The 19,826-nt window shown below is 40.7% G+C and overlaps 1 protein-coding gene across 2 annotated transcripts in view; it reads right to left on the bottom strand.

Annotated features, from left to right (window-relative positions):
- The window catches only part of LOC118826273 (telomerase protein component 1-like), a 60,221-nt gene extending 40,975 nt beyond the window's left edge, over positions 1 to 19,246 (bottom strand). The window contains exons 1-12 of one of the 2 annotated variants that reach the window (XM_036597194.1): positions 18,936 to 19,246; positions 13,888 to 14,604; positions 11,999 to 12,160; positions 10,899 to 11,048; positions 9,563 to 9,727; positions 8,341 to 8,460; positions 6,366 to 6,437; positions 6,108 to 6,205; positions 4,433 to 4,590; positions 3,630 to 3,739; positions 1,014 to 1,092; positions 410 to 593 (exon numbers count right to left, since the gene is read on the bottom strand). In XM_036597194.1, coding sequence (XP_036453087.1) covers positions 410 to 593; positions 1,014 to 1,092; positions 3,630 to 3,739; positions 4,433 to 4,590; positions 6,108 to 6,205; positions 6,366 to 6,437; positions 8,341 to 8,460; positions 9,563 to 9,727; positions 10,899 to 11,048; positions 11,999 to 12,160; positions 13,888 to 14,517 — 1,928 coding nt within the window. In that variant the 5' untranslated portion in view covers positions 14,518 to 14,604; positions 18,936 to 19,246. Of the gene's footprint in view, positions 1 to 409; positions 594 to 1,013; positions 1,093 to 3,629; positions 3,740 to 4,432; positions 4,591 to 6,107; positions 6,206 to 6,365; positions 6,438 to 8,340; positions 8,461 to 9,562; positions 9,728 to 10,898; positions 11,049 to 11,998; positions 12,161 to 13,887; positions 14,605 to 16,406; positions 16,518 to 18,935 lie in introns of those variants that run through there. The other variant, XM_036597195.1, reaches the window with a different exon arrangement.
- Positions 19,247 to 19,826: the final 580 nt, after the last annotated feature.

The following is a 19,826-nucleotide window of genomic DNA, read 5'->3' as shown; positions in this document are numbered from 1 at the left end:
GCTTTATAATTAAGTGACTTAATGAGTTTTCCTGTTTGATTAACGTAAACATGGTTTTCCAGAATCCCTTTTTTGTTCACTTTAAACTGGCCAACATTCCTGTTTTGCCAGTTCTCAAACGTCCATGTCTGCACCGACCGTCTTAAAGCCAGCTTATTTTAAATGAAAAATATTTCAAATGTTTTCTTCTATGAGCTTTTAAGCTGCTGAATGTTTTAGCCAAGTAGCCTGAACTAAAAGTTTGATGGACGTACCGAGGCCATTAAGAGAGGCCATACTTTCTTAGAATTTTGTAAATGGAACACCTGTGTCAGCAAAAGGTTCACCTTAAAGCAGCTGAATTCACTCATTAGCAGGACTGTCTGGACATCTTTGGACATACAGTATGTGGTCAGTGTGCTGGACAGACCTGGCTCTCTGCAGGAGTCTGCGTTTCACTTTGTAGAGACGGTAGACGAGTGGCACTCCAAGCGTTGCTCGCATCCTCCGGCGACTGGCCGATGTCCAGTCCACATACTTAAAGGCCTTACGCTTCCGAAACCTCTTCACAATCCCCTGCAGGATGACCTTATGGCTGTCCGGCGTAGAGTCAACTGGAAACATGACGACATCAGACTCAACTGGTGAAGCACACTGCCTTTCCAGGTTAGGTGTTTAAACCCTTTAAGGTGGTTATTTATGGCTATAGTTTGGCATCAAATGCAATGTATATAGTGTAGGAGTGAATGGCAGATCGCTTAACATCCTGAAACCACAGAAACAAAGTAGCAGCACCTTTGCAACCACCTGCAATATCATAGCAACCACCTAGCAATCTCCTGGCAACCACCTGGAACACAATAACCAACTATCTAACTGGGTAATAGCTTAAGCAATGCAGTCACTCTGCATTTCTTTGGGAAATGTACTACTTTTCCAGTTATTATTGTTGTACTATGTTCTTCTTGTATCAGTGTATCCTTAAAGTAGCCCTGAGTACACAGTTAAAGATTATATGCAGTAGTGTAACTTACCAAACCTGCTGAGCTGCATAATGACTTTATATGCGGCGAGGAAGCTGAAAGGGAGCAGTTTACTCTGGATCACAGCCGACTGAAACAACAGAACAGACTGTGTTAATGTGTGTTTGTCAGGTTTAAAAGTGACTGAGTGCTTATAGACAGGAACAGAAAAGACATGAAAATGAAGCTAAATTACAAACCAGCAAAGCATGGTGATCAGTGATGACTCACATATGATCAAATGACGATATTTTATTTATGTATAAGTAAGTTGTACACCAGAGAAAAAAGAGCCAAAATTCATCGGGAAAAAGGGGGTTTGAACATAGCCAGGGTCGAACAAGCACGCAACTCGGAGGGGAGACTGTTCCACAGCTTGGGGCCAGCAACACTGAATGCCCTGTCACCAACAGTACGCAGCTTAGAAGGAGGAACTTTGAGCAAACGTGAATCAGAGAAGTGAAGAGTGCGAGCTGGAGAGTATAACTGAAGCAGACTACCAAGGTAGGAGGGGGCGTGGCCATTCAAAGGTTTAAAAACCAGCACAAGCAGTTTGCATTGAACGCGATACTGTACTGGGAGCCAATGAAGCTGTTTCAGAGACTGATGTGCTCCCAGGATCTTGTGTGGGTTAAAACCCTAGCAGCTGAATTTTGCACATACTGCAGCCTATTCAGAACCCGAGCAGGGAGTCCATGTAGCACTGCATTGCAGTAGTCAATTCTAGATGTTACAAAAGCATGGATAACAGTCTCAGCAGCAGAAAAAGAGAGAAAAGGCGGATCCTAGCAATGCTCTTCAAATGGAAAAAGGCTGCCTTAGAAGTGTTCCTGATATGGGGCTCAAAAGACAGAGTGGAGTCAAAAATCACGCCCAAGTTTCTAATCTGGGTCGAAGAAGAGACGATATAACCAGGAATAGAAACAGCAGTGCTGCTTATCTTTTTAATTGTAGCTGGAGAGGCAATTAATATGGCCTCTGACTTATTACTATTCAGACCCAGGAAGTTCTCAGTCATCCATGTCCTAACAATTAATCAGCACCGAGGGTGGTAAACCGTGAGATGGTTTAGTGTATATATATATATATAGATCTGCACATCGTCCGCACAACAGTGAAACTGCAATCCATGTCGTCTGATGATGTCACCAAGGGGGAGCACGTACAATATAAAGAGCAAAGGGCCAAGAACTGACCCCTGAGGAACACCACAAGACAGGGAGCATGAGTCAGATCTGTTACCTCCAATAGAGACAAACTGCTGCCTGTCTGCTAGATATGACTGAAACCCGGCAAGTGCAGTACCAGATATGCCAATCAAATTTTGAAGCCGATGTAGTAGTAGGCTATACTGTATCAAAAGCGGCAATAAGGTCCAATAGAACAAGCAAATTCAACAAACTCTTATCAGCTGCTATTAAGAGATCATTCACCACCCTAACAAGCGCAGTTTCAGTGCTGTGATTCTTTCTAGAACCAGACTGGAAAACTGCAAACAGGTCATTGGATTCAATATGGTCTATTAACTGGACTGCTACTGTCCGTTCAAGTATTTTGGTGAGAAATGGGAGATTAGAGATTGGCTAAATTCTCAGGGTCTAAACCGCTCTTCTTGAGAACCGGCGTAATGGCAGCCAGTAGTAGCAGTAGTATTTAAAAACTTGGTGAGGTGAATGAAGAAGAATGGTGAGATGAATGGAGATGAGCAATGAGATGGATGGAGGTGAATGGTGAGAGGAACAGAGATGAATGGTGAGATGTATGAAGGTAAATGGTGAGAGGAACGGAGATGAATGGTGAGATGTATGAAGGTGAATGGTGAGAGGAACGGAGATGAATGGTGAGATGTATGGAGGTGAATGGTGAGAGGAACGGAGATGAATGATGAGATGTATGGAGGTGAATGGTGAGGGTAACGGAGATGAATGGTGAGATGTATGGAGGTGAATGGTGAGAGGAACGGAGATGAATGGTGAGATGTATGGAGGTGAATGGTGAGAGGAACGGAGATGAATGGTGAGATGTATGAAGGTGAATGGTGAGAGGAACGGAGATGAATGGTGAGATGTATGGAGGTGAATGGTGAGAGGAACGGAGATGAATGATGAGATGTATGGAGGTGAATGGTGAGGGTAACGGAGATGAATGGTGAGATGTATGAAGGTGAATGGTGAGAGGAACGGAGATGAATGGTGAGATGTATGAAGGTGAATGGTGAGAGGAACGGAGATGAATGGTGAGATGTATGGAGGTGAATGGTGAGAGGAACGGAGATGAATGGTGAGATGTATGAAGGTGAATGGTGAGAGGAACGGAGATGAATGGTGAGATGTATGAAGGTGAATGGTGAGAGGAACGGAGATGAATGGTGAGATGTATGGAGGTGAATGGTGAGAGGAACGGAGATGAATGGTGAGATGTATGGAGGTGAATGGTGAGGGGAACGGAGATGAATGATGAGATGTATGGAGGTGAATGGTGAGAGGAACGGAGATGAATGGTGAGATGTATGGAGGTGAATGGTGAGGTGGATGAAGATGGATAGAGGTGAGTAGAGGTAAACAGTGAGGTGAATGGTGGTGAATGGTGAGTTGGATGGTGTTGAATGGTGGGATGGAGGTGAATTACCTCTGATGTGAGTCGTTTCAGTATCTTGTCGTGGTGTTTGGCACTGATGCCCTGAGTGATCATGTTCCTCAGGTTCTTTAGCATCACCACAAACGGCAGAGAGTTCCTGTCTATGAACACAGAACACACACACTTACTAAAAACCTCATCAATCACACATACACACTGCTAATATGCAATACATAAAATAATATATATACATTATACGGCCAAAAGTATGTGGACACCTACCACTAAGTAGCGGGTTTAGGTATTTTAACTACTCCTACTCCTAACAGGTGTATGAAATCAAGCATACAGTCACCTTAGACAAGTAGAACAGGACGTACCGAGGAGCTCAGTGGTGCTCTCATAGCATTCTACCTTTCCAACAAGTTGTTACACATCTGCCCTGCTAGAGCTGCTCTAGCCAGCTGTTACTGAGAAATGGAAACGTATAGGAGAAACAGTGAATGTACAAGTTTGGTGGAGGAGGAATAATGAGTCTGAGACTGTCTTTCATGGTTTGGGCCCCTCAGTTCCAGTGAAGGGAAATCATGTTGCTACAACATAGAATAAAATTGTGGAGAATTATCTGCTTTCAACTCAGTGGAAAAGATTAAGAAATGTTCTTTCTGTTTCTGCAGGAAACACCACCACAAACAAAGTGAGCTCCATACAGAGATGCTACGGTGAGTATAATGTGGAAGAACCTGACCGAATCAGAGTCTCTGGAACCTCCTGGTAATTAATAAGCTGTTTATTATCTAATTGTGTGTGTTGTGTCGTGTTGAGATGATTGCTGTGTGAGTTTGTGCTCAGACCGATCATCTTTTCCCAGGTAGCAGCCTTGTTTCCCTCTCGGCTCAGTGTGGTCTGCCACGTGTCCGGCTGTTTGAGTTTCATTCTCTGACCGGCGCGGTCACTCTGCCAAACTCCACTCAGACCACTGCGCTCAAACACCTTCGCATCGGCAGGGTACCTACACAGACACACACACACACACACACACACACACACACACACACACACACACACACACACACACACACACAATAAAAGTACCTAATCAGTGTGACACAGTAAATAACCATTACAGCTCCCAAAAGTAGAAATGTATTGTATAACTATCTCCAGCATTTATCATAGGCCACCTGCTTTTCCATTTTGCTTTGAATCTAAGGGTTGAACAATTTTGGACTAATCCAGGTTACACAATTATAGGTTTATGGGGATACAAGATAATGGGCTTATAATGGTACGGAATTATGGAGTTGTGACTATGGAATAAGGGGATTAAGTAGTTACAGAATTATGAGAATATGGAGTTATGCGGTTACAGGACGATGTAGTAATGAGGTTACAGGATTATGGAGTTATGGGGTTACAGGATTATGGAATTATGGGATTACAGGATTATGGAGTTACGGGGTGACAGGATTATGGAGTTATGGGGTTACAGGATTATGGAGTTATGGGATTACAGGATTATGGAGTTATGTGGTTACAGGATTATTAAATTATGGGATTACAGGATTATGGAGTTACGGGGTGACAGGATTATGGAGTTATGCGGATGCAGGATTATGGAATTATGGGATTACAGGATTATGGAGTTATGCGGTTACAGGATTATGGAGTTATGGGGTTACAGGATTATGGAATTATGGGATTACAGGATTATGGAGTTATGCAGTTACAGGATTATTAAATTATGGGATTACAGGATTTTGGAGTTATGCGGTGACAGGATAATGGAGTTATGCGGATACAGGATTATGGAGTTATGGGATTACAGGATTATGGAGTTACGAGGTTAGAGTATTATGGAGTTATGGGGTTACAGGATTATGGAATTATGGGATTACAGGATTATGGAGTTACGGGGTGATAGGATTATGGAGTTATGCGGTTACAGGATTATGGAGTTATGAGGTTAGAGTATTATGGAGTTATGGGGTTACAGGATTATGGAATTATGGGATTACAGGATTATGGAGTTACGGGGTGATAGGATTATGGAGTTATGCGGTTACAGGATTATGGAGTTATGAGGTTAGAGTATTATGGAGTTATGGGGTTACAGGATTATGGAGTTTGGGATTACAGGATTACGAGGTTATGGCGTTACGTCATCATGGCTTTAGGGGGTTATATGAATATGGGATAATGAGGTTAAAGGATAATAAAATGACAGGTTTAAAATATTATGGAGTTTTGGGTTTATGGTGTTACTGGATGATGGAGTTATGAGGTCACAGGATGATGGAGTTATGGAGTTGCAGGATTATGGTGTTATGATGATGTTATGGGATTACAGGTCATGGTGTTATGGCATCATGGCTTTACGGGGTTGTAGGTGTAGAGGGGTAATGAGGTTAAAGGATAATAAAATGAAAGGTTTAAAGGATTATGGTGGTTTTGGGGTTACAGGATTATGGAATTACAAGCATATACGGTCATGGGGTTATAGGGACACAGTGTGATGGGTTTACATACTTCTTCCCCAGGATGCTCATGACTAACTCTGCGGGCTCTTTGATGTGGAGACGTTTTATCAGCTTCTGCATGCTGAACTCACTCTGATCCCTCTGTAACTGAAACACACACACATTTTTCATTTCCAGCTCTGAGACATGAGGAACGCTCTCATACGCACTACATATGAGGAATTATTAATGGCTAAACCTGAGTGAATGTTTTTTCACATAAAGGCAAAGAAATGAAGATCATCTGCAGAGACTCAAAGTCACTCACGTGTTTCTGCAGGTTTGAGTGGTCTGTTCTGAGGAGGTCTGCCCATTTCTTGCTCTGGTCAGGAGGAAAATCCTACACAGAGCGGAGACACACGGTAGAAATCACTCAGAAACACTAACCATATAATACATATTATATCTGTGTTAGAAGAGCTGAGCCTGAAAGACACTAATGACTGTTTAAAAGGAGAGGAAGTGAGGAGGGGCTGTTTACATGACCCCATCAGAGCTTTCAGAGGAAATTCCACACATTCGTCTCATTTTTTAGTGAGAGATTCACTTTATTCAGTTTTATTCAGTTACTGGGCTACAGGATTAAGAGATACTGGGTTACTAGCAAGTTCCAGTTCGACAATGTGGACCATTTCCTTCCCTCATCAAACTACCACACACATCTGTAGATAAAACACAGTTCATTAAGGGTTCTTCAGTAAAAGGGAATGGTTCTATTTAGAAACCATGATCTCTCTCTCTCTCTCTCTCTCTCTCTCTATACATATATATATATATATATGCTTAATGGTTCTTTGCATGGCGAAATGGCTCTTCAGGTTGGTGGTGAATGTGTTGTATATGGTTCTATTTACAAATCTTTTTGAAAAGGGTTCTGTGTAGCACCCAAAAGGGTTCTGCTCTTATTACGATGTCATACTTGAAACAACAGAACGACCCTTTTTGGTGCTATATAGAACCCTTTTCAAAAAGGTTATACATACATATATATATATATATATATATATAAAACCACCTACAGCACATTCTCCATCAATCTGAAGAACACTTCACTAAAGAACCCTTGAAGAACCATCTTTTTTAAGAGTGTTTGATGTTAAGCTTGTAATAATAGAGTCATTTTTGGTGCCATGTAGAAGCATTTTCAAAAAGGTTCTATATAGAACCACATACAACACATTCTCCTTCAGTCTGAAGACGATTTCCCCAGGCAAAGAACCATTTAGGCATGAAATGGTTCTACATACACTCTTTAAAAAGATGGTTCTTCAAGGGTTCGTTAGTACAGACAATTTTTGCATGCTTAAATGGTTCTCTGCATGGTGAAATGGTTCTTTAGACTGATGGAGAATGTGTTGTACATGGTTATATGTAGAACCTTTTTGAAAATGGTTCTAAACAGCACCAAAAAGGGTTCTGCTGTTGTTACACTCTTAACAAAGATGCTTCATCAAGGGTTGTTTAGTAAAGACAATGGTTCTATACAGAACCATGAACACTCAGAGAACATTTTGCATGATTAAATGAAAGCGTTCCTAAGAATGTGCAGCAGATGGTTCTGTACAGAACCGTTTTTGAAAAGGGTTCTATATAGCACCCAAAAGGGTTCTTCTATTCTTACGATATCAAGCTTGAAATGAAGTGGCTTGTTATACACTCTTAAAAAATGGTCCTTCAAGCGTTCTTTAGTAAAGACAATGGTTCTATATAGAACCGTGAACGCCCAAAGAACAATTTGCATGCTTAAATGGTTCTTCAGATTGATGGAGAATGGGCTGTATATGGTTATATGTAGAGCCTTTTAGAAAATGGATCTCTATAGCAACAATAAGGGTTCCTCTGTTCTGTTCTGACAAGCTCGAGATCGTAACGATAGAGGAACTCTTCTTGGTGCTTTATAGAACCATATAAACTTCATTCTCCATCAATCTGAAGAACCATGATTTCACCATGAAAGGAACCATTTAAGCATGCAAAATCCCCTTCTAAAGAACCCTTGAAGAACCATCTTTGTAAGAGTGTGTTATGTAATATTTAGGCCGTTTTTCCTCCCCCGTCGCTGCTGGTGACGAACAGAGTGAGTCATTCTCTGAAGATGAACGTCGGGTTAGAAATGTGTCTTTTTCTGTAGACGTCCAAACTTGTCCTGACAGCTGAACTACATTCGTGTGAAGGTGAATCTGCTTTTTTCTGAACTTCTCCTTTAATAATCCGTCTCTCCGTGTGAAGAGCGAGTGCTGTACCGTGGCTCTGCGCTTCCTCCGGCTGCGTTTGCCATATTTGGCCAGCTGACCTTCACTGAACTGCTTGAATTTGTCCACCAGAGCTTTTTTCAGGCATGTGGGCAGAGATGAGCTGAAACACTGAGACAGGAATACATATTCATTAAAAACGACAGCTGGTCTGAGTTATTTTTTTGAGTTAAAACGTTAAATGGATGCAAAGGAAAGTTTAATTTCACAGGATTAATATATAGATTATATAAAATCATATTGTTCATTGCTATGGTTAATCATACAGGTCCTATGTTATGTTAATGTACAGTAAGTCTAAGTGTTTCTCAGTACTGGCTCTCGTGTCCATTCAGAAAGCTTTAATTCCTTGTTTAATTGGAAAGCTCTGATCTTTAACCCCTGTTTAAAAGCTAATTCCACTTTTTTTAAAATTCCTGAATAATTAAAAACAGTTAAGATATAATCAGAGAGGTTCAGAGTGGTTTGGTGTGAAACGCTCTGTTCTAGATAAACTTACTGAGTCAGAACTGTTCACAGTGGTGGTGATAGGAACCAGACGTCCACCTCTAAAAGCTCCCTCACAGAAAGTTCCTACATGAAATGGTTATGAATTCACTGCCTGATGACTGAGACACTGTTTTATGATAGTTTAGAACCCGTTCATAGCGGAGGGATACATGCTGAGGCAAAATAGTCCCCAAAGAAAACTTATTATTTCAGATTTTCCACTATTTTCCATCATCTACATTCCATATAAACTCAGAAGACTTGTGTAGGTTCACTGGTGGTTCTGGATAGTAAATAAAATGTCTATATCTGTGTTGTAGTCATGGCGACCCCTGGTTCCTATCACCACCACTGTAAAGACATCTGAACCATTTCACACCAAACCGCTCTGAATCTCTCTGTTTATGTCTCAACCATTGAATTATGATGAATTATGAAGTCTCAGCTATAAGTAATCAAAATGGGCAACACTGGAGTTTACAAATTTACATTTATTAAGAGTTGCATCAATACTGGAGCTCTATTAGCTAATGCAACTGTATGCTGTATGTGATGTTTTTATATTTAATTTAATAGTAATACATTATATTACACCGTTTGATTATTAAAGTAATTTTTAAAGGAAAAATAAAAAGTATGAAAACACTTGCTGTGTTACTGAATGCAAATTGGGGGGGTTGGGCAACTTTCCCAAGAGCCAAATCAAACGTCCTTGTGTTCTTACCGTGCTGTAGATCCTCACCACTTGCAGCCAATCAGACGGCATCTGCACTGCTGCACAAAAGTACCTCCTCAGGTGCGGCTTGGAGCCGGGAAGGTGAGCGGCCAAAGCAAGCAGGAAGCTGGCCATGAGGCGCTTGTTAAGTTCCTGCCGAGTGTAGACGGCCACCTGATGAAGGAGAACAAATACGTAGAAAATCTGGCCACTTTATTAGAAACACCCACCTTGTGTTTCCTCTGACTGGCCGCTTTATTAGAAACAGCCACCTTGTGTTTCCTCTGACTGGCCACTTTATTAGAAACAACCACCTTGTGCTTCCACTAAATGGCCACTTTATTAGAAACACCTACCTTGTGCTTCCACTAACTGCCACTTTATTAGAAACACCCACCTTACGCTTCCACTAACTGGCCACTTTATTAGAAACACCCACCTTGTGCTTCCACTGAATGGCCACTTTATTAGAAACACCCACCTTGTGCTTCCACTGAATGGCCACTTTATTAGAAACACCCACCTTGTGCTTCCACTAACTGGCCACTTTATTAGAAACACCCACCTTGAGCTTCCACTAACTGGTCACTTTATTAGAAACAACCACCTTGCGCTTCCACTAACTGGCCACTTTATTAGAAACACTGACCTTGTGCTTCTACTCACTGGCCAATTTATTAGAAACACCCACCTTGAGCTTCCACTAATTGGCCACTTTATTAGAAACACTGACCTTGTGCTTCCACTGAAAGGCCAATTTATTAGAAACACCCACCTTGAGCTTCCACTAAATGGCCACTTTATTAGAAAAAACCACCTTGCACTTCCACTAACTGGCCACTTTATTAGAAACACCCACCTTGTGCTTCCACTGATTGGCCACTATATTAGAAACACCCACTTTGTGCTTCCACTCACTGGCCACTTTATTAGAAACACCCACCTTGTGCTTCCACTAACAGGCCACTTTATTAGAAACACCTACCTTGTACTTGCCAGTGTGATACCCCCCCGGACTACAAAGTGTTCATGAACAGATGAGCTACGGTCTTTAACTATACACCAGCAAGATGGAGCTACAAGGGAGGGTTTCCTATAAAGTGGACGCTGAGTGTAAATGCTGACCTAAATATTAAGATTTATTCAACTGAACCTCAGACATAGAGCATATTTATCTGAAGTAACACAGCACTGTGCCGCTCAGCTCTAAAACAGCTGAATGAGTTGAATCAGTTGTGTTTGTGGTGAAAACACTACTGAAGGGCTGTGACCATGAAGATGCAAATGAAATAAAATGAGTTACGGACATTAGACACGAGAAAACGCACATAGAAAGTGCACCAACCTTGAGAAGAAACTCCGGATCGTTGGAGTTGATCATCTCTGCCAGGTTCCTGATCTTGTTCCACACGCTTTTGTTCTTGTTCCAGCCCTTCTGGCCAGGAGAGCAGCTTTTACTCACCAGAGAGCAGCACACCATGTTCAGCAGCTTATACTGACAGAGAAAAGAAACAGAGAGAGTTAAACAGAGAGTTAAACGGCACCTTCAGAGTTAAAAAGACTGAGAGAAGAACAGACAAAAAGAAGCCTAAATGTATATGGAGCCTCTTTAGATAGAGACAGGGCTTAATTTGTGCCAGAACACTCAAAAATCCAGTATCCAAAAAAAAAAAAGTCCAGTGATCCCGCATATAAACTGATAAGCCAAAATATTATGCCTAGTATGCTGTAGGTGTTCTGCTCGACCTGCCGAGGCATGGACCCTACAGCCCAGTCCTATTTCTTACTTATTTTAACCCCTACCCCTTGTTTTCGAGTGTTGCTCCTTGGAACTGAGTTACAGGGTAGTGGTTGAAATCTTCCCTCTGAAATGGGACCCTCAGATAAAAAGAGCATCACTTCATTAACAGCTACCAGCGCTGCTCTGTAGGCGACCCTGCCAGTCTGCAGTGACAGCAGAGGAGGGTAAAGTTCAGCTCCTCACTGCTGGGCTTTAGTTACATTTAGGGATCATATGCCTTCAAAGAGGGGGCAATTATTTATTATCACCACCCCTAATTCTTCAGTGATATGAAGCTGAAGTCAGATATTCACCAGCTTCTTGTTCGAATTTTCCCGTTCCACCTTAAATGGTGCAGCAGTTCTGATACCTGAGGCACCAGAATGTAACAGCTGGACTCTAAGGCCCAGTCCCATTTCTTATTTTTACCCCACCCCTTGTTTTCGAGGTTCACCTTGCCCCATGGAACAGAGTACTGAGTACAAGTTGTGGCTGAAATCTCCTTTGGCACCCTCAAATATGTAATTTGGCCAGGGGTGCCCAAACTTTTGCACACAACCGTATTTAACTAGATCAAACTACTGTATGGCTCTTGTTAGAGACTGGCAACCTGGCCAGGAGGGAAACGAGGGTTCATTAAAAAAATCATAATCACTCCTCTTTACCTTCTTATCCTTCAGTGCTTCTGCTTCTTCACTAAAATCGGTTTCAGGCACCCTAAATTCTTCACTGAGCTCCACCGTCCACTTCTCCTCTTCTTCAGTCACTCTCAGCTCCACATCTGGCGCCTGGTCCATCTCCACCAGACCCTCATGGATGTCCAAATCCTTTTAAAGCACATATTCACGTCAAGGCCTGACTGAGAAAGTCCCTGAAAGTGATTTTAAGGGCCTAAAAATGAGGATAATCAGCTTTTTAATGATCAAAATGAAACAGTTTTCAACAGTTTTAGTGAAACGATTTTCAAAAATACGACTACAATCACCTTCAGGTTATGTAAACCAAAAAAAAAAAAGGTTGAGAGATATAATTAAGCTGGCCCATAATTCTGAGGCACTGTAAATGATGAGCAACAGTTAAATATAAGTAATATAACATGTTTTCAGAATAAGCTTTAATATTATAATTATAGTATTAATAATTTAATATTAAACAAATGTACATTGCTAATTAATGCACAGTGAGTGGAAACCAGTATTCAGACACTTTTGTTTTTCTTATTTAATAAACTTGCAGTGCAGATATCCACTTCGCTTTGACACACATAATGTCTTTTGACTCAGTATAAAAAGTAGAACTCTTTGCCACAATCACCAAAGGGATATTTAGATGAAAAAAACAGGAGCAGCATTTGATGATAGGAACACCTTGCTAAGCGTTAAGCATGGGGGGTGAATCTGTTATGTTTATACTGTTTTCATAAGCATAAACAAAGATATGTTTAAAACAAAGTTGTTTTGGAGACAAACTTGTTAGGGAACAAAATTATTAGGGTAAAGTATTCAGACACTACAAATAAACAACTTCAGTACTTTGTTGCCAAGCTGTTGTAAAGCCACACAAGCACCTTTAACCAGTCTTGAGTTATTCTGGCTGCATATTTGGGGTCCTGAAACCTTCAGCTTCTCTGCAGATTCAGTTTCTTGGCAGATGAGATTAAATTCTCCTCTAATATCTCACTGCATCGCTCCATTAATGCTCCAGGTGTTTTAAAGGTAACATTGTGCTTCTGTGGAAAGTGGGCTTGATAGACTTGCTTATCGCTGCTGTCAGAAGAAAACCTCGTATCTCCAAAATGGTAACTTTACAGCAGAAGGAAAAAACCTACTTTACTTTTAATGTAAGTCAATGGAACCAGAATTTTTTCCAAGTCATTTTGGGTCGCTTCTTTTGGTTTATTCATCATGAAATTTACACACAATGTAAAGGACAACAGGCATTTTCAAATTATGTCAGAAACTGAAAAACAAAAAAACAAAAATGGAGATACGAGGTTTTGTTCTGACAGCAATGATATGTTGTGTGTGACTATTTTGTCCATTGTTTTAAGAAAATGCTCCCAGACTTTACTTCCTTTTAAGCTTTCAGTCATTACTGTTTCGTTTATTTCTACACCTGCTCACAGGTTCAATCCTACAGGTGAACAGCTGCCCCCTTCAGGTTAAGTCATGAACTCTACTTTGGACAGCATAAATATTTGTCCACAATTTTTTAATTGTCAAAATTGTTGGTAAAGCTGAATAACTGTTTCAACCCCTTACGAATCGCATGCCACACCATAATGATAACTGCACTCAGAAATGGACAAACTTCAATTATTAATTCTTATTCTTCCACTTAAGATTTATCAACAGACACAAACGTTTTCGAAAATACTCTGGCTAAAAACATAAAAACAATACGGCTTGGCATTATTTTGTGTTTTAATTCTGTTTATTTGTTTATTTTTATCAAAACTGGTATATACTAACAAAACTATTTAAGTATTTAAGTAAATAGTTACATGCAGATTTCATTTAAAACCAGAACACCAGCACAATGTTCAACCACATACCTTGGTCAACTCCTCATTACGTGACTGGACATCTTTAGTGGAGCACAGGCTCACCTGCTTCCAAACTCTCTTTCTATGTACCAGACTTGGCTGATCTTCGTCAGGACCAGCAGAAACCTCACCAGCAGAAGGTCCACCAGCAGAAGCCTCACCAGCAGAAGGTCCAACAGCAGAAACCTCACCAGCAGAAAGTCCGCCAGAACGCCCTCCAGGCGCAAGCCCTCCATCAGAAAGCCTTTCAGCAGAAAGTCCTTCAGAAAAAAGCCCTCCAACAGACGTTCCACTGGAAGAAACCCCACCAGCAGAAAGCCCTCCAGCAGGGGGCGTTGTGCTTTGCAGTGCAGTGCTGAGGGAGTGAGGAGGGCGGAGAGAGGAGGAGACAGAGGGGAACTGGAAGAGATCCTGCTTCAGCTGGGTGGAGGAGAGTCGGGATGGCTGGAGAGCTGGACAGGGGGAGGAGATGGACGAGGTTGGAGCTGGTCGTGCTGGAGCTGAGGAAAGAGGCTGGGACAGAATGGATGAGGCCTGGGCCAGGATACGGTTCTCCAAGCTCGGAACAGTACGGCTGGAGCGACCCCTGGACTCCTCACCGGGTGTCAGATCTGTCGGAAGCAGAGCCAGTGGCTTCATTCCTGCGGTCAGAGAGTAGAGAGGTCAATCTCTCTCAGGTTTCTGACCCCAGGAACCTCACGGAGAGACAGCGCTCACTGTCCAAGGCTGCAAATTCGAGGAAAAGGCAGAGTTTAGACGCACTATTTATGACAAGGAAGATACTCTGATGAGCGTGAAGAGTGCTGAAGATAAATATACACAAACATTTGGAATATATATCTTTTTTGTAAACAAAACTTTTGCTGTTATGATTCGTTCTTGTCTCTCACTGAGTCACTGACTGACTGATTGATACCAATTGTTGAAACATGCACAGTAGGTGGCAGTATACATCTTATTAACTGAAGTGACTTCATACTCAAACCCCAAACATAACATAAGCATAGCACCTAATAACAGGTGCAGTGACACAGCGCTGAGTCAGTGTTTATTTGATCTCAAGCTGCTTCTGACTTCAGAAGGAAATTCTCACTTTATAGTGAAAATGGTGTTTTTCGCAACTTTTCACTCTTTCAGGTGAGGATAAAGTCACCAAGCACTAGTGCACGACCACTAAGTGCACCAGAATGTGAATGTTTAACGGTATTTTCATGTGTCGATCGCTGTGTTTAGAATTATGACTTTATAAAGAGTTCAACAGCGTAACATTAGCTAACTTGGAAGCTGCTAGTACTGTTAGCCTATATGCTAGTGTTCTTTGCTCATATATTTACTTTATTAGCCTGATTTAATTTTTAATTTTTTTATTAGGCTTTTAATTTTCATAATCTGATTTCTAATTTGATTTTTAATTTAGTTATTTTCTCTTTCAAATCTATTGGCTTAATCGAGTTTTAATCATGTTTTTAGTTTCTTTTCTCTTTTACATGAAAGGTGCTATATAAATAAACTTGCCTTGCCTTTATTTACACTCTCAAGAGAACATCATAAATCTGCTTGTCCTAATTCTGTGTAACTGTAGACGTTAATGTGAATGTGTGTGCGAGTAGAACGCATCTTAGAATCTGTTGTTATGCTAATAAGAGTTTCAGAGTTTGATAATTTAAGCCTAACTAATTCAGCCTTTATAGATTTATTCATCACAACAGCAGTTAGAAATATGAAATCCAGAGAACACACATTTTAGTCTTTTTGATTTTTTCATATTTTCATATTAGTAGTAGTACTAGAGAAAACATGTACTGACAAAGTTTCTCGCAAAAAAATGGACAAAAAGTGGACAATATACTGGACACTGCAGGTAGGCAGACTAGAATGTTAATTGGTCACCCTGCACATAACGCAAGTGTGTTTATATCCGGTACTGTAAGTACAAAACAGCCTCAAACTACGCCGATCAATATTTCAGTGTCGTAGAGATGCATACAATAATATTTATATAATTTTGTAGATCAACTGGAGCTCTAAATGGTGCAGCAACAGGTTTTACCTTTTTTGTCCTTTTTCACTCCAGTTCTCATTACCGTAATGTGTTCACATTTGCCTTCCTTATTACCAATATTTACACCAATATTTATTGATCTTTTCGCTTTTTTAAATATGAATCTGTTGAATCTATTTACTTTTAGTGTTTTCTGTGTAATGTTTTCTTAGGAAGTGAACCAAAAGAAAAACCTGGCTGTCAGTGTGTTGTGGTAATGAGATAAAACTGCAAAACACTACATTTTATAAAGTATATATGCATGTTTTATTTATTACCTTTAAAACATTTAGTCTCACAATAGTATTCAGAGTATGAAAAGCATTATTTACACTTTTTTAAAATCTGTATTGCGGTAATATGAATTTGGTCACTTAAATGAGAAAATGTTAAAAATCTATTTAAAATCAATTAAGTTTGTTTTTAAGCTTTAGATATTTGAATTTTTTCAAAGGTCAAAGTATTTGTCTTTGCGAGAATAACTCACGTTTATGACACAAATGTCATGCAGCCCACTGCAGTCCAGCAAATCCGGGCTCTGCCTAGTCTTGTTTGTAAATCAGTAGAAAAAGAAACAGCACAAAGTGTCTGATTTCAAAGGAAGAGTCCCCAAACTTCTGATGTGCAGAGAACAGTGAAGGTGTGGCAAAGACCTTTGTACCTTATATAGTATGGCTCAACTAACTCCTGCAGCAAACTGACCATATCATTGATCACTGATACAGAGTAGAGTGATTACATCACACACCAACTAAAATGTAGAGAAAGAAAGAAAGAAAGAAAGAAAGAAAGAAAGAAAGAAAGGTGCTTAATTTCAGCCTCCACTCTGAATGAACTTGAGGTCTTTGTGAATCGTGCAGGACGCATTTCACAGCAGCTCTTCAGACTCAGATCTGAACACAGTCCTCACTTCACCATCAGACTCATCACTGTTTCTTCTTTGCTTTTTACTTAATTTTTATTTTTATATAATATTTTGCCACGACCCCAACTGGCCGTTGTTTTTTTAAATATGCCAAAACTACAATGGAAAAAAAATAGGCACTATTACCTAATACCTGAACGATTCAGAAACAATTTTGAATAAAAACAAACTGTTTTATATAAAACAGTAGACTACATTAGAAAACTGTTAAACCTCTTCAAATGTCCCCAGTGGACAGAAGGTTTTTTAAACTGCCCATTCACTTCAGATAGACATTTGGCACCTTTATTTTTTGTTTTGTTTTTGTGTTGCAGTCAGAGCCGGTTTATGAGGAGCCTGACCACTTCCTATTTTCCCCGTTAGATCAAAAAGAACTGCAAAACACTAGAGGGCGCCCACGAGCCAGCCCTCAATGAATGGGAATGAATGGAGCTCAATGGCTAAAAACAAAAGGTTAAAATAGTTTCTAATCACTGAATCAGAACTTTCCTTTAGTTTTAGATAGTAGAAGAATTAATTTCACTAAAAAAGCAAAGAAAACTCACCTGAATGTTTCCTTTATTCTACAGCAAACGGGTTTCGGGCAGCAGGACGCTAACATTACTGATACTGAGTGCTGATTGGTTAGTTTTAGTGCTACTGAGTGCTGATTGGTTAGCATTACTGCTACTGAGTGCTGATTGGTTAGCATTATTGCTACTGAGTGCTGATTGGTTAACATTACTGCTACTGAGTGCTGATTGGTTAACATTACTGCTACTGAGTACTGATTGGTTAACATTACTGATACGGAGTGCTGATTGGTTAGCATTACTGCTACTGAGTGCTGATTGGTTAGCATTACTGCTACTGAGTGCTGATTGGTTAGCATTATTGCTACTGAGTGCTGATTGGTTAGCATTATTGCTACTGAGTGCTGATTGGTTAACATTACTGATACTGAGTGCTGATTGGTTAACATTACTGCTACTGAGTGCTGACTGGTTAGCATTACTGCTACTGAGTGCTGATTGGTTAAAATTAATGATACTGAGTGCTGATTGGTTAGCATTACTGATACTGACTGCTGATTGGTTAACATTACTGATACTGAGTGCTAATTGGTTGGCATTACTGTTACTGAGCGCTGATTGGTTAGCATTACTGCTACTGAGTGCTGATTGGTTAATATTACTGCTACTGAGTGCTGACTGGTTAGCATTACTGCTCCTGAGCACTGATTGGTTGGCATTACTGTTACTGAGTGCTGACTGGTTGGCATTACTGCTACTGAGCGCTGATTGGTTGGCATTACTGCTACTGAGCGCTGACTGGTTGGCATTACTGCTACTGAGTGCTGATTGGTTGGCATTACTGCTACTGAGCGCTGATTGGTTAGCATTACTGCTACTGAGTGCTGATCGGTTAGCGTTACTGCTACTGAGTGCTGATTGGCTGGCAAGCAGAACAGCTCATTGGCTGTTCGCACTTACTGACGTCATGAATGTACATAAAGCGCCTTTTAAACCCTTATAACTCGAGTTTAAAAGCTCTTAAAAATTTAACAGCAGTGTTAAAATGTCTTACTCTGCTCTGTGTTCAGGAAATAAATATATTCATTTATATTAAAATGTTTAAGCATTTATAAACTATGATTTTGCTCAAATGCCCCATATTAACCCATTCATTTTAGACTCGCTTGGGAGCGCCCTCTAGTGTTTGAGAAACCCAGAAGACATTACAGAGCAGGAATTCTCCTCTCTATACAAGTTCTCTGGTGCAGTCCCTTAGATCACTCTTGGGGGGGGGCACACATTATATAGCAGTGCATGCTGGGAACTGCAGTGCAGTTCAAGGTGTAATGGGATAATATTAATAGAACATTAAAATGGTTTTGCAGGCTGAATAGGATTGTGCCACAGCCTGACGTGGCCCACTGGCCTTGTGTTTGAGGCATGGATAGTAGCTGAACTGGACTCAGAACCATGGCAGCACACATGAGTAAACAGAGGAGCCGGATGAGGAACTGCATGCTTTTATGTAAAGCTATAAAAGAGAATAATCAGCTTCATTAATGCTTTGAAGTGTTTCCAGTAAACTGTCTGAACTCACCGTCTGAGTTCTGCTGTGGAGCTGAAGGCAGATTTCTGAGGGAACGTCCACTTCCTGAAAGTCCTGTGTTCTTCAGGGCTGATTACCGTAATGAACAGAATATGAGCTCCTGTCTGAGTGACTTCATGGCCAGCAGAGGGTGGCTAAGCCAGTTTTACTCAGTCCTGCTCCTGCAGTCACTAGTTTACCATTAAGCACAAGTTTGTAGTGTTTCAGGAGATTATATATAAGATTAAATATAAGATAATCACTTGCATGAATAAGGAGACAGTCAAGGTGAAAAACCAGTTGTTTTCAAAACTGCAGTTCAAAAACTGATTAAAAGCTACAGAGAAAGTGAGGCTCCTAACAACCATCTGGAAGAGCTGGCAGACCCCAAAACTGCCCCCATCAGATAAACAGCACTTAAAGCTTTCATCTCTGAGAGAGAGGAGAAAATCAAGCTGATCAGATCTGAAAACATCCACAGGTGTTTCTGTCCATCCTTCCACTGTGAGAAGACGACTCAGCGCTGTGGGTCTGAAAGGATGTGTAGCTGTCAAGAAGAACCTCACTGAGAAAAGGAGACGGACACATCAAACAAAGAAGCTGAACGATGGACTGACCACCCCAGAGTCCAGACCTCAACACCCCTGAATGTGTTTGATTACTTCAGAAAATGATCAACCAGCTTCTAAGACTGAACTTTGGAGGTGTGTCTGCAGATTCTTTGAGGAGCTGAAAGTGAGGCTCCTGAGAAGAAAGGAAGCTGGAATTAAGGTGAAGAGTGACTCACTGACTCTCACAGCTGAGAGTAGATTTAGCTGTATTATTTTTATCCTTAATTTGTGTGATGCTCAAAAATGAATAACTTGTACTTAATGGCTGTTTTGACTGGAAATTAAACAAATG

Source organism: Colossoma macropomum, unplaced genomic scaffold, assembly GCF_904425465.1.
Source record: "Colossoma macropomum unplaced genomic scaffold, Colossoma_macropomum, whole genome shotgun sequence".
Taxonomy (NCBI): Eukaryota; Metazoa; Chordata; class Actinopteri; order Characiformes; family Serrasalmidae; genus Colossoma; species Colossoma macropomum.
The sequence above is the reverse complement of the archived record's forward strand: the minus strand, read 5'-3'. Positions and strand labels throughout refer to the sequence as shown.